Genomic DNA, 13,588 nt, shown 5'->3' on the forward strand with positions numbered 1-13,588 from the left:
ATGCCTGTAATCCAAGTACTTTGGGAGGCCCAGGAGGGAGGATTGCTTGAGCCCAGGAGTTGAAGACCAGCCTAGGCATCATAAGGAGACCCTGTCTCTACAAAAAAATCTTAAAAATTAGCTGGGCATGGCGGCACACGCCTGTGGTCCCAGGTACTACGAAGGCTGAGGTGGGTGGATTGCTTGGGCCTGGGAGGTTGAGGCTACAGTAAGCCATGATTGTACCGCCGCACTCCAGCCTGGGCAACAGAGTGAGACTCTGACTCAAAAATAAATAAATAAATTTGTATGCCTTTTCTCCTGTTCATCTGCCTCTTGTCAGCTGATTTCCAGCAAACTTTCAGAGGGCAAAGGGTAAGTTTTCCCCTGACCCCTCCAAACCAGTGAACAAACAAAGCAAGCTTCAGAAGAGGTTTACCTGTGTGAATTGGTCACCCAAGGGGATAGAGCCTCAAGCCAACACAGCCCCTGGTGCACCACTGTTTCTAAAAGCCTGTGCCCTGAGGCAGTGATTAAACAGCTCCTACCCTGGTTTTTGGTTTTGTTTTAGTAAAAATGAGGCCTTTCTACTTTTTCAGAGGAGGGAAGTGTCACAGTTTGAGAAGCTAGTAAAAGTTATGGACTCTTTCCCTAGAGCAGGGCCAAAATACACATATACAATTTTTTAAACATCATTTCAGGGGCTTCACAGTTCTCCTAAATGTACATCCAGGGACTCCAGGTTAAAAGCCCCATTCTGACAGAAAAAAGATAACAAAGGAAGTATTGTAATGTGAGAATTGTAGAAACTAGGTGGTGGGTATATGGGGGTTCACTGTACAATTCCTCCAACTTTTCTGTATGTTTAAAACTTTTCTGGCCAAGTGCAGTGTCTCATGCCTGTAATCCTAGCACCTTGGGAAACCGGGGTGGGCAGATCACTTGAACTCAGGAGTTTGAGACCAACCTGAGCAATATGGTGAAACCCCGTTTCTACAAAAAATTAGCCGGGCATGGTGGTTCACGCCTGTGGTCCCAGCCACTCGGATGCTGAGGTGGAACGATCACCTGAGCCCTGGGGGTGGAAGTTGCAGTGACCCGAGATTGCACCACTGCACTCCACCCTGGGTGACAGAGTGAGACCCTGTCTCAAAAAAAAAAGGAAGAAATGACTCTTCTGTCATCAGATGGGACTGCAGATGGCAGATGTGCCCTACTGACAACTGACCAAGATCATGCATGACCGCCTACTAGATTTTCAATCAGCTTTTAATTCCAACCACCAATCTAGGTTCTTTTTTTTATTTTTTTTAAGATGGAGTCTCGCTCTGTCGCCCAGGCTGGAGTGCAGTGGCGTGGTCTCGACTCACTGCAAGCTCTGCCTCCTGGATTCAAGTGATTCTCCTACCTCAGTCTCCCGAGTAGCTGGGACTACAGGCACCCGCCACCACGCCCGGCTACTTTTTTTGTATTTTTAGTAGAGACGGGGTTTCACCGTGTTAGCCAGGATGGTCTTGATCTTTGACCTCGTGATCCGCCCGCCTCGGCCTCCAAAAGTGTTGGGATTACAGGCGTGAGCCACTGCGCCCAGCCCAATCTAGGTTCTTGTTTATGAAATGCAGAGATAACTTTATAACCTCTTTTTGAGGATAATACCTAGAAATAGGAAAGACCTGTTAAGAAATCAGGTCCCTGAATAATCATACATATTTATATTCAGGATTAAAGCAAACCCAAAATGTACCTGAGCATTTATAAGAACCTTTCATAAATTAAGGCTCCCAGCTACCAATCCTGTTACCTCCCAGCTGGCTCTGAGCCACTTCCCAACCCATAAACATGGAAATATCTTGGCTGTGGGTCAGCAGGGCAGACCACAATACTCTTCTGAGACCCAAAGAGTTTATGAGATGGTGGGACACCCTAAGAAAACCTAACTTGTCCTGGTCCAAAGCAATGGCTGCCCAATTAGGCAAAGGCCATGAAGGTGAGCTCAAGGTGAGCGACTGAAAGGAATGTTGTGTGTCTACATGCACACATGGGCTGGAGGTGGTGGGGGCCACTTACGGTTCAACCCGGTGAAGCTGAACATGCCAATTTGATCAGTGATGTGGTTCCAGGTCCCAGGGGTTTTGAGGGCTTCCAGTCGTGCCCTGAGTTCAGATCTCATGGTCAGAATCCGGTCAGCCATTGTCTTCACATTACCTGTCCTGAAGCATGGACAGCGACGTAAATACCAATCCAGACAGGAGAGATGGTACCCGAAAACACACAGGTTTAAAAACTGTAATTTAAACAACAGCTGACAATGGGATCATAACCTGCCTATTATGGCATGTGGATGTCTGGATGGGTGGATTAACATAGCAGAGAGAGAGACTTAGGGGGCAGAAGGAAAGGACTGCATTTACTAGTGAGTCTAGTGCTAGTCTTGGGTATACTGGCTAGAATACACTCACATTTCAACTCAGGCTTCACTGAGGTGCTGCTATAGATATTAATAGGGTAATATGTTTCATCAGGACTTGCTAAACAGAGATTGCAGATTTAGCTACTATATAAAAATTAGTGTTCTAAAATAAGATAAAGTGTATGTAAATTATAGATAAAAACCAAGAGCTCCCAAACTGTTAAACTACCTAGACGTTGGATATTCTATTTTGCTGGGAATACCTTCTTGGGTTTTCCAACTTTATAGGGAGGAAGACTGGGTGGAGGAGAAATTGGGGAAAACTACCATTCATCGAGTGCCCCCTCCTGTCTTCCAGGTGTTGTGTTATGCACATGTGAAGTGGGTATCAGCCCCTGTTTTACAAATATCTGAGAGTCAAAGAAGTTAAAGTAATTTTATCCTGCTTCTGCCAAAATGAAAGGAAGACATCCAGTTAAATGTACCGGGACAACCACTGTTCTGCACTCCCCACCCCCCGGCCCACCAGACTGGGAGCCCCTTACCATTCCTCAAAGAGCTCAGGGTTAGAGAGGGTGCTGGCCACGATTCGTGCTCCCTGGGCAGGGGGATTGGACCAAGTAATCCGCACAATCTTCTCCATCTGGGAAAGGACTCGCAGGATGCCCTCAGGTTCTTTTCCAACCACAGTCAGATTCCCAACTCTCTCATCTAAACAGAGGGACCAGAATCAGCTGTGGCTGCCGAAGCGGGGAGTGATGCGAGGAGGTGGGGCTGTAACTCCTTGGGAGAGCACTCACTGTAGAGCCCGAAGTTCTTGGAGAAGGACTGGGCACAGAAGAACTCGAAGCCTTCAGACACAAAATAGCGAATGGCCCAGGCATCTCTCTCCAGGTTTCCAGATGCGAAGCCCTGATAGGCTGAGTCAAAGAAGGGGAACAGAAACCGGTGCTGCGGGGAAGGAAAGTGAGTCAGGGCAGGAAATCCTTCTGGCACCAACCTCAGACACCGGCCTTCCTTCCTCAGCTGATGCCTGGAGGGAATTTCAAACACTGTCCGTTTCTCCTATTTCTTGACTATATGCACCCAAGCACCACTTTACATCCATTTCTCTCTACAACCAACAAGTGTAACCTTTTCCGTAAACTTTACTTTTTAAAAGTAAATTGTCCTAGAGTGTCCCAATTCGGCTTAGAGAAACAGGTCTTACTTTTGACGCAAGGAGACAATGTCCTACGTTGTGGATTTTCCTCCGTGAATTTCTGGCGTGAGAGCCTTAGTCAAGTGTAGGCTTGGTATCCCCAGGGCTCCTCACGACCTCGAGGCTATTCTGCTAGGTACTCAAGAGGAAGGGAACAGAGTAGCCTCCATTCTTGTCACTCATCTCCTCAAAGAGCTCTCCACAGGGAACCTGCTTCTACAGCTGTGCTCTCTGAGTGGACACCACTTCCCTCCCCGGAACTGTCCAAGCCTTTGGTTGTACTTTGATTCCCATCTCTTAGGTTTATCTTGACTAGGCGGGACTGGGGGGAATCTGGACTCCTAACTCTGCAGCTCATCCCCCACATCCTGGCACTCCCCAAGTCTCATCAGTCCTGTCTCTTCAGAGCTCCCAAATCCTTTTGCATCTCACTGTCCCCACTGCTACCTACTTCATCCAGGTCACCATCAACTCCTATCTGGGTTAGGGCAACGGTCTCCTAACTGCTCCCACAGCCTGTCTAGTCTTGCCTCTCTCTGATCCATTCCCTGCTATGACATCTAGGTGCCCTTAAGACCATGCACATCCAATCATGTCACTCCCCGACATCCAAGATTTCAGTGGCTCCCCACTGCCCTGAGAATAAAGTCCAAGCCTCAGCACAGAGCCTGCCCCTATTCACTCTAGCCTCATCACTCACACTCCCCATGATCTCTGCCTGGGGCTTCTGACCATGCTCTGTCCTCTGCAGAGCACATCCCTTCCCTGTCAACCCCTGTCTGCTGATGCCTTCTTAACTCCTCCCCATCCTACAGGACTCAACATAGAAACCACTTCTTCCAGGAAGATTCCTGCCACCAACCCCCCAACTCCCACATATACACTGCCCAAAGTCTGGGCTATGTACCCCCATATAACACTGTCAACACAGCTATCTCACAGCATCACAGCTGCCTTAGTACTCGTCCATCTCCCCAAACAGGCTGTCTGTCTTTGAGGGTAGGGACTGCATCTGCTCCATTCAATACTGTATTCCCACAGTGTCCAATACACAGCAGTTCCTTAATAAGTATTCTACAAACTTGTTAAGGAAGAATATACACACTTTCAGCTAGGAATTCCCACCTAGAAAGTTACGCCAAAGAAATGATAAAAGGAAATTTTGTTACATAATTTTTCATCAGATCAAGCAATCTGAAGTAAACCTAAATATTCATCAGATGATTTACCCCATCCCTAATATGACATATCCATGAAAGGAATATAATATAGCTATGAAAAATGATGCTTCAAAATATTCAATGACATGTATATAAAGAAGTGAAAATGAAAAACAAATTGTGTTGCAAAAAACAGTACAGACAAAATGATCTCATCTTTGTAAAACATATACATAAAACTAGACACACACACACACACACACAGTCTGACATTCTATCTACCGAAACATTAACAGTATCTTTCATTAGGTAATAAAATTTACAGTTAATACTTATTTTCTTCTTTGGACTTTTCTCCATTTTCCTAATTCCTCAGCAAACAGGTATTGCTTCTGAATACATTAAGAATACATACTATTTTTTAAGGGATGCTCTGAAGGGGCAGTTACCTTCATGACAGAAGCAATCTGCTTCCACTGCTCCGGAGTTGGGTCGGTCCCAGTTGGGTTGTGTGCACAGGCGTGGAGGACAACAATGGAGAACTCAGGAGCGTTCTGAGGAGAAGGAAGCTATGTCAGCTCTAACACTGACGGGAATATTGGGAGACAGAGTCAGCAGCAGATTGGTCAGTGATGGAGGGCAAAGGGCAACCATATTCTTGTCACTCTTTCATGTCTCTTTGTGCCCTCTCTCTTACATGCTATGTCAGAAACCACCATCGGGTGTGAGGAAGGTGTCTCAGACTCATTCACTTAGCAACTGGTCCAAAGACTTTGCCTGAGATTCCTGACACCATGCAGTTCTCTACTTCTTCCTCTAAATCACCCACCTCCAGATCATTCAGTAGGCCCTGGAGGTCCAGTCCTCTCTTCTCTGCATCCCAGTAGCGATAGGACCGAATGTCTTTAAAACCAGCAGCGGAAAACACAGCATTGTGATTCTCTGCATGCAAAGGAGTAAAAAGTTAAGCACTTTACAAACACTAGGACGCATGAGTGGAAAGGATGCAAGTCAGCTTCCAGGGCCCTCCCAGGCTCAATGTCCACTGGGCATCATCCAGGCTGGGGGTTAAGATGTAGAGGAATGATTGTAACCAAGAATAAGTTCAACCAGTCACATTAATGCCAGACTTACATTCTACTACAATGATACTTCCTGCATCTACATTCTATGCCTCCTCTGGGGAGTTTCAACATAGCCTTGGTAGATACAAGTCTACTAAGAGTCTTGAGAAAGAGTATTCTTAACTTGATTTTGAGCAGCAGGTTTCTCATGCACTGCCATAACCCACTGTTCAAGCCATTCCCAACAGTCAGTTGTTCCAGGGCTGGATTACATTTTCTATGTAACCAGGGAGAGTCATGAGGATAATTCTCTCTGGTTTCTGTTTTTCCTCTCACTTCAGCTGAAAGACTCACCCCAGGTTGGTGAGGACACATAGACGGGTGTGTTCTTGTTGTTTGTTCCATTGTACCAACGTGCTAAGAAATCAGCTCCAATTCGAAGTGCACCTGTTCCCCCCAAAGACTGCACACCTCCTACCTGAAAGAGAAGAAACAGGGTCACAGGCTGATAATGGTGAGGTCAGATAATATTTACAAAAATAAGGTAACAATGAGCACTTACTCTATGCCTGCTCTGTGCTAAGCCTTTTAATCGTATTATCTCATCAAAACCTTACAAAAACTACATGAAAAAGGTACTATGATTTGCCCATGTTTACAACTGAGGAAACTGAGGCTGAGAGAGGTGAAGAACCTTGCTCAAAGTTACCAACTACTGAGCAGGAGTGCCAGTCTTCAACCCAGGAGGTCTGACACTAGAAGAAGCTTCCCTTCTGAACACAGAGGTAGGGGACACACCGAGGCCATATTAGTGTGTGTGTATGTGTGTGTGTCTGTGTGTGTGTGCATGCACGCACATGCCTTGGAAGGCAAACCCATCTCTTCAGCACCCATCCTAAGATCAAACTTACCCTCTAGCATAAGCCTCTAAAACAGTGTTCCTAACTTGTCATTGACATCAATCTGTGCTACTCCTCATCTCTAGAATTCAGGCTTATTAATCCTTAGAAGTATGTTCTAACAAAACAGAGGTGATGCACAAATACTACTTTCCTCTCCTTGGCTTCCTCTCATCTTTTTTTTTTTTTTCTTTTTGAGACAGAGTCTCATTCTGTTGCCTAGGCTGGAGTGCAGTGGCATGGTCTTGGCTCACTGCAACTTCCGCCTCCCAGGTTCGAGTGATTCTCCTGCCTCAGCCTCCCGAGTAGCTGGGACTACAGGCACCTGCCACCACGCCCGGCTAATTTTTTGTATATTTAGTAGAGACGGGGATTTCACCATTTTGGCCAGGTTGGTCTCGAACTCCTGACCTTGTGATCTGCCTGCCTTGGCCTCTCAAACTGCTGGGATTACAGGTGTGAGCCACTGCGCCCGGCCAGCTTCCTCTCATCCTAAAGTGACCTAACATAGGCAATAATAAAAGTCATATTTTATTTATTTATTTATTTTACTTTAAGTTCTGGGATACATGTGCAGAATGTGCAGGTTTGTTACATAGCTATACATGTGCCATGGTGGTTTGTGGTACCCATCAACCTGTCATCTAGGTTTTAAGCCCCACATGCATTAGGTATTTGTCCTAATGCTCTCCCTCCCCTTGCCTCCCACCCACCGACAGGCCCCAGTGCATGATGTTCCCCTCCCTGTGTCCACGTGTTCTTATTGTTCAACTCCCACTTATAAGTGAGAACATGTGGTGTTTGGTTTTCTGTTCCTATATTTTATCATTTACAAAATGCTTTCACGTACATTCAATGCCCACATGCCTCTAAAGTCAAGTCTATATCCCCTGAAAAATGAGGAACTGATTCAGAGACATGTTTTTCCCAAAGGATACACAGCTGTGAGTGGCATAGCTCAGCACAAATCCAGGTTTTCCATTCTAGACCAAGTCACTACATTCTAATGATGTAGTTCTCTGCCTATAGATCTTTGATTTTGCCTCTTCAAAATTCTAATTAGGTTTCAGCATAAGTCTCTCAGCAGAAAAATGTCATAAACCACGTTGCCCAATTTGTCTAAAGGACTGAAGAGAAAGGAAGAAAAAGATCACATGAAAAAGTCTATCTAGCCAGGCGCAGTGGCTCACGCCTGTAATCCCAGCACTTTGGGAGGCCAAGGTGGGTGGATCACTTGAGCCCAGGAGTTTGAGACCAGCCTGGCCAACATGGTGAAACCCTGTCTCTGCTAAAAATACAAAAAAAATTAGCTGGGCTTGGTGGCACACACCTGTAATCTCAGCTACACTGGAGGCTGAGGCATAAGAATCATTTGAACCTGGGAGGCAGAGGTTGCAGTGAGCCAAGATCGCACCACTGCCCTCCAGCCTGGGCAACACAGTGAGACTCTGTCTCAAGTAAATAAATAAATACAAGGAGGGACACACGCCAATCTTCTAACAATGGCAACCTCTGGGGAGGGGTCCAAGGATGTAGGAATAGTGGTTGAAAGGGACTTTGGCCTAATCTATAAGTCGTTTTTTTAAAAATAAGATGAGTGTATTCATGTATTAGTCATAAAATTTTACAACAATTTAAAACACCTATTTAGATGTCTGGGATTTACTATTAAATAATAATCCAGCTTTGGTGGAGGGCAGGGAGGCAGGGAGGCAGGGAGTGGGGTAGAGGGAAATACACAGGACTGACCCTATACAGATAATTGTTGAAGCTAGGTGATGGATACATAGGGATTCATTCTTTATACTGTTTTCTCTACTTTCATATAGATTCGAAATTTCCCATAATAAAAAGGGTTTTTTTTTTTGTTTTTTTTGTTTGTTTGTTTGTTTTTTGAGACAGAGTCTCGCTCTGTTGCCCAGGCTGGAGTGCAGTGGCGCAATCTCGGCTTACTGCAACCTCCGCCTCCTGGGTTCAAGTGATTCTCCTGCGTCAGACTCCTGAGTAGCTGGGACTACAGGCACGTGCCACCACACCCAGCTAATTTTTGTATTTTTAGTAGAGATGGGGTTTTACCATGTTGGTCAGGCTGGTCTCGAACTCCTGACCTTGTGATCCGCCTGCCTCAGCCTCCCAAAGTGCTGGGATTACAGGCGTGAGCCCACCACGCCTGGCCAATAAAAAGGTTTTAAAACTCTTCTTAGAGAAGAAAAGCTTCCTAAATCTTTTTAAGAACCTAACATAACATTGCTGCTAAAAGACAACAAAAGGGAAAAAAGTAGAATGAGAGACCTAGGTCGTACCTTGATACTAACTTCCCAAGTAAACATTAATGAACAATATTAATCCAGCAGTACATTAAAATAACCCCCTTGATTGAGAGTCATCCCATGAATGGATTATAAGAGATATAAAACCAGTCGTGCTGCTAGATAGAGAAAACCCAAATGATCATCACAACAGGTAAGAAAAGCTTGGCTATTCCTGAGATAAATGCTTAGTAAAACAGGGAACAGTGGATACTTCCTGAAAATGACTGAAAAAAATTCATTTAACCCATAAGTCAGCTTAAAAACAATGAATCGTTTAGTAGAAATCCCATTTAAGCCAGGAACAAGGCAATGTTACCAATTATCGGCACTATTATGCACCAATGTTCTGTTTGTATTTATAGGTGTAAGCATCTGTGAAAGAATACTACCTGAAATGTGAAACATAAGCAAAGTTGACATTCAAGGGGATGCAGAACTAAACACAGCTGTACATTACAGAGAGGGGCAAAGGCAGTGCACTGGGGTGAAAATGCTCAGTGTGTGTCAGATTTGGTGTGCTAACTTCTCTGTTATTTACAGTGATCCTTACTGAGCACTCATCCCTTGCTATTACTTTAAAAGTTTTGCCCCCACATTGTGGTTTACCTGAATTCTTTATGCAAATTGCTACCAAGATGATACAACACAAATGTGCATTTATTTTTTATGGATTTGTCATCCAGCTAAGTTGAATATCAATTTCATACATGACTTCACATTTCAGATACCTAAGCCACTCTAGAGTGCTAATACTTCCTAAGCAAATGAGCAAGACCTCCCTTGAACATGGTTTTAACTTCCGGAAACATGATAGATGCATAGATACCAGTGGAAACATTCCCAGGCATAATTTTTCATTTCCTGTGCTCAACTTTTAACTCCACCCTTTCTCTCCCACTACAGAAAACAAATTCATTTTTAAAAAAAGTCAGTAGAATACATTAAAAATGTGCTTAGAAGAAATAAACCCACTCCACATTAACTAATCCTTGACATTCATGACATATATGACACTTGAAATATCAAATTCTCAAGAAGTTATCACTCCCTAAAACTATATTAAATACTGGATGGCTTCAGTGAAACATAAGTTGCTCTAAACATCAGCAACTAACAGAAACAAGTTTTTGGTGAATCAATAACATAGCAATGTGGTCATTCTGTGAACTGATTTTTGGCAAATTGTCCTAAAGCCTAAGAATGTACTTGTTATAAAGGAAAATCATAACATCAAAGGAAGTAAGCACAGACTTCTCAAGGAGCCAGGCAACTAGACCTGGGTAAACAAGAGTATCCAGAACAAGGGAAATCCAGGAAGACTTGGTATGAAGCTAGACAGAGCAGGCCTCAGCTGGACATGTCAGCATGATTGCTGGATTCTAGAACCCTTGTCTGAGATAACAGTTTGCCGATACTATGACTTCACCATGAGGAGTAGGAGAGCAATCAGGAGCTGCCTGTGGCCAGAGCCATGCTGCATTCATCTGGGTGCCCCCAGCATCTCTGACGGCATCTGGCACATGGTACTACATAAGCATGTGCTGAACTAGATGAAGAAAGAAGACAGTGGTGAAAAGATCTGAGCCACAGCAGAAGCCCCAAGTCTCCTAGAGGCAATCAAAGCGAGAGTGGGATGTCATGATGTGACAATGAGTTATGGCCCATGAGCCCTCCTTTCTACAATGCTCAGTAATCTCAAAGCTGAAACAGCACTATGCCGGGGATGAAAAATGGACATTTCTGTCTGGATCCTAAGATCTGAAAGTGGAAAAGTAATACAAGGCAGTGAGGAGTCTAGAAAATAGGTCTCCTCAAAATGAGTAAAGGATCTGGAAATGTTGAATCTGGAGAAGAAAAATCTAAGGGAAGAAACAATTACTGTTGGTTTGCTTGTTCACTCATTCTTTCATTTATGTCTCGTCTTTAAGTTTTGGCTCAAATGTCATTTCTATTTCTATCATAACTACCCTAGTTAAAACTGTATCCACTCCCAGAATTCCTAACATGCCTCCTCCTGCTCTATTTTTATAGCATTTATCATCTTTAGTATACTATATCATTTTCTTATTGATATAGTCAAAAAGATTACATTTAGAGTCTGTTCCTCTCCCCGAAACTGAATGCAAGGGCAGGGGATTCTGTGTGTTTGAGTCACTGCTGTGCTCCAGCATCTAGAACAGTGCCTGGCTCTAGTAGTGGGCATCTGATGACTAAAGGAATGAATGAATCCAAACCTCTGGAATCTGAGGTACTCGGATAGGAGCCAAATGCTGAAAATCTGCAAGGTAAATAAGTAAGCAATGATCCCTGCCCTGGGGAAAGTTAGGGTCTTGTGGGAGATGAAGACTTATAAAATTATCCATTATAGTAAGCACAGTTAAGTACTGTTATTCCCAAGCTGTGAACAAAGTCCTGTGATAACTCAGAGAGCTTAAACAACAAGCTCCGCCTAAAATACCTAAGGATTCAGTGTGGAAGTGACCCTTGATCAGCTTTTGAAGGACTTAGAGGTGGGGACTGGAGAGCTAGAGCAGTAAGGGAGGGCATTCCAAGTGGAGAGAAGGGCCAGGCAAAGGTTCTTAGTCTTGACAGGGCCCAGTAGGTCTAGAAAACAGCAAGGCTCTTAGAATGGCAGGACCTCTAGTGGAGTGAGGGGAAATCAGCAACTGTAAGAATAGGATGAAGACTATCACCTGTCACCTACATTCACTGCATGCCAAGCTCAAAGTCTGGATTTTACCCTAAAGGCAATGGGGGAGCTATGGGCGGTGGAGGTGGGCAGTGGGAACACGTGACATGAGTAGCTTATTTTGCCAAGGAAGGTCATCCTAGCTGCAGCATGCAGAATGTACTAAAATGGGGAAGAGACTAGAGGCAGGAAGGTAAATTAAGAGGCTATTAGTGAACTAAGACAGCAGCCTGGGAATGGTGAGGCCTTCCAAGCAGAAGAAAGGCTCAGAGCTCGAACAAAAGGCAGCAGAAACCTCTGCAGACTTAAATGTCCCTGTCTGACAGCTTTGAAGAGAGTAGTGGTTCTCTCAGCATGGAGTTTGAGATCTGAAACGGACAGACTGCCTCCTCAAGTGGGTCCCTGACTCCCGAGTAGCCTAACTGGAAGGCACCCCCGAGTAGGGGCAGACTGACACCTCACATGGCCGGGTACCCCTCTGAGACAAAACTTCCAGAGGAATAATCAGGCAGCAACATTTGCTGTTCAGCAATATTATCTGTTCTGCAGCCTCCGCTGCTGATACCCAGGCAAACAGGGTCTGGAGTGGACCTCCAGCAAACTCCAACAGACCTGCAGCTGAGGGTCCTGACTATTAAAAGGATAACTAACAAACAGAAAGGACATCCACACCAAAACCCCATCTGTACATCACCATCATCAAAGACCAAAGGTAGATAAAACCAAAAAGATGGGGAAAAAACAGAGCAGAAAAACTGAAAATTCTAAAAATCAGAGTGCCTCTCCTCCTACAAAGGAATGCAGCTCCTCACCAGCAATGGAATAAAGCTGGACGGAGAATGACTTTGACGAGTTGAGAGAAGAAGGCTCAGAAAATCAAACTTCTCTGAGCTAAAGAAGGAAGTTCGAACCCACCGCAAAGAAGATAAAAAACTTGAAAAAAGATTAGACGAATGGCTAACTAGAATAACCAATGCAGAGAAGTCCTTAAAGGACCTGATGGAGCTGAAAACCAGGCACGAGAACTACGTGACGAATGCACTAGCTTCAGTAGCCAATTCGATCAACTGGAAGAAAAGGTATCAGTGATGAAAGATCAAATGAATGAAATGAAGTGAGAAGAGAAGTTTAGAAAAAAAAGAATAAAAAGAAACGAACAAGGCCTCCAAGAAATATGGGACTATGTGAAAAGACCAAATCTACATATGATTGGCGTACCTGAAAGTGACGGGGAGAATGGAACCAAGTTGGAAAACACTCTGCAGGATATTATCCAGGAGAACTTCCCCCAACCTAGCAAGGCAGGCCAACATTCAAATTCAGGAAATACAGAGAACGCCACGAAGATACTCCTCGAGAAGAGCAACTCCAAGACACATAATTGTCAGATTCACCAAAGTTGAAATGAAGGAAAAAATGTTAAGGGCAGCCAGAGAGAAAGGTCGGGTTACCCACAAAAGGAAGCCCATCAAACTAACAGCGGATCTCTCTCAGAAACTCTACAAGCCAGAATAGAGTGGGGGCCAATATTCAACATTCTTAAAGAAAAGAATTTTCAAGCCAGAATTTCATATCCAGCCAAACTAAGCTTCATAAGTGAAGGAGAAATAAAATCCTTTACAGACAAGCAAATGCTGAGAGATTTTGTCATCACCAGGCCTGCCCTACAAGAGCTCCTGAAGGAAGCACTAAACATGGAAAGGAACAACCGGTACCAGCCACTGCAAAAACATGCCAAATTGTAAAGACCATCGAGGCTAGGAAGAAACTGCATCAATTAACGAGCAAAATAACCAGCTAATATCATAATAACAGGATCAAATTCACACATAACAATATTAACCTTAAATGTAAATGGGCTAAATGATCCAATT

At 44.3% G+C, this 13,588-nt stretch overlaps 1 protein-coding gene across 1 annotated transcript in view; it reads right to left on the bottom strand.

The window, feature by feature from the left end:
• The window catches only part of GOT1 (glutamic-oxaloacetic transaminase 1), a 33,284-nt gene that overhangs the window by 2,626 nt on the left and 17,070 nt on the right, over window positions 1-13,588 (bottom strand). The window contains 6 exon segments of the mRNA NM_001135449.2: window positions 2,047-2,189; window positions 2,935-3,100; window positions 3,190-3,340; window positions 5,200-5,304; window positions 5,580-5,692; window positions 6,169-6,292. Of these exon segments, the coding sequence (NP_001128921.2) occupies window positions 2,047-2,189; window positions 2,935-3,100; window positions 3,190-3,340; window positions 5,200-5,304; window positions 5,580-5,692; window positions 6,169-6,292 (802 nt within the window).

The sequence above is a fragment of the Pongo abelii genome, chromosome 8, assembly GCF_028885655.2.
Source record: "Pongo abelii isolate AG06213 chromosome 8, NHGRI_mPonAbe1-v2.0_pri, whole genome shotgun sequence".
Lineage (NCBI taxonomy): Eukaryota > Metazoa > Chordata > Mammalia > Primates > Hominidae > Pongo > Pongo abelii.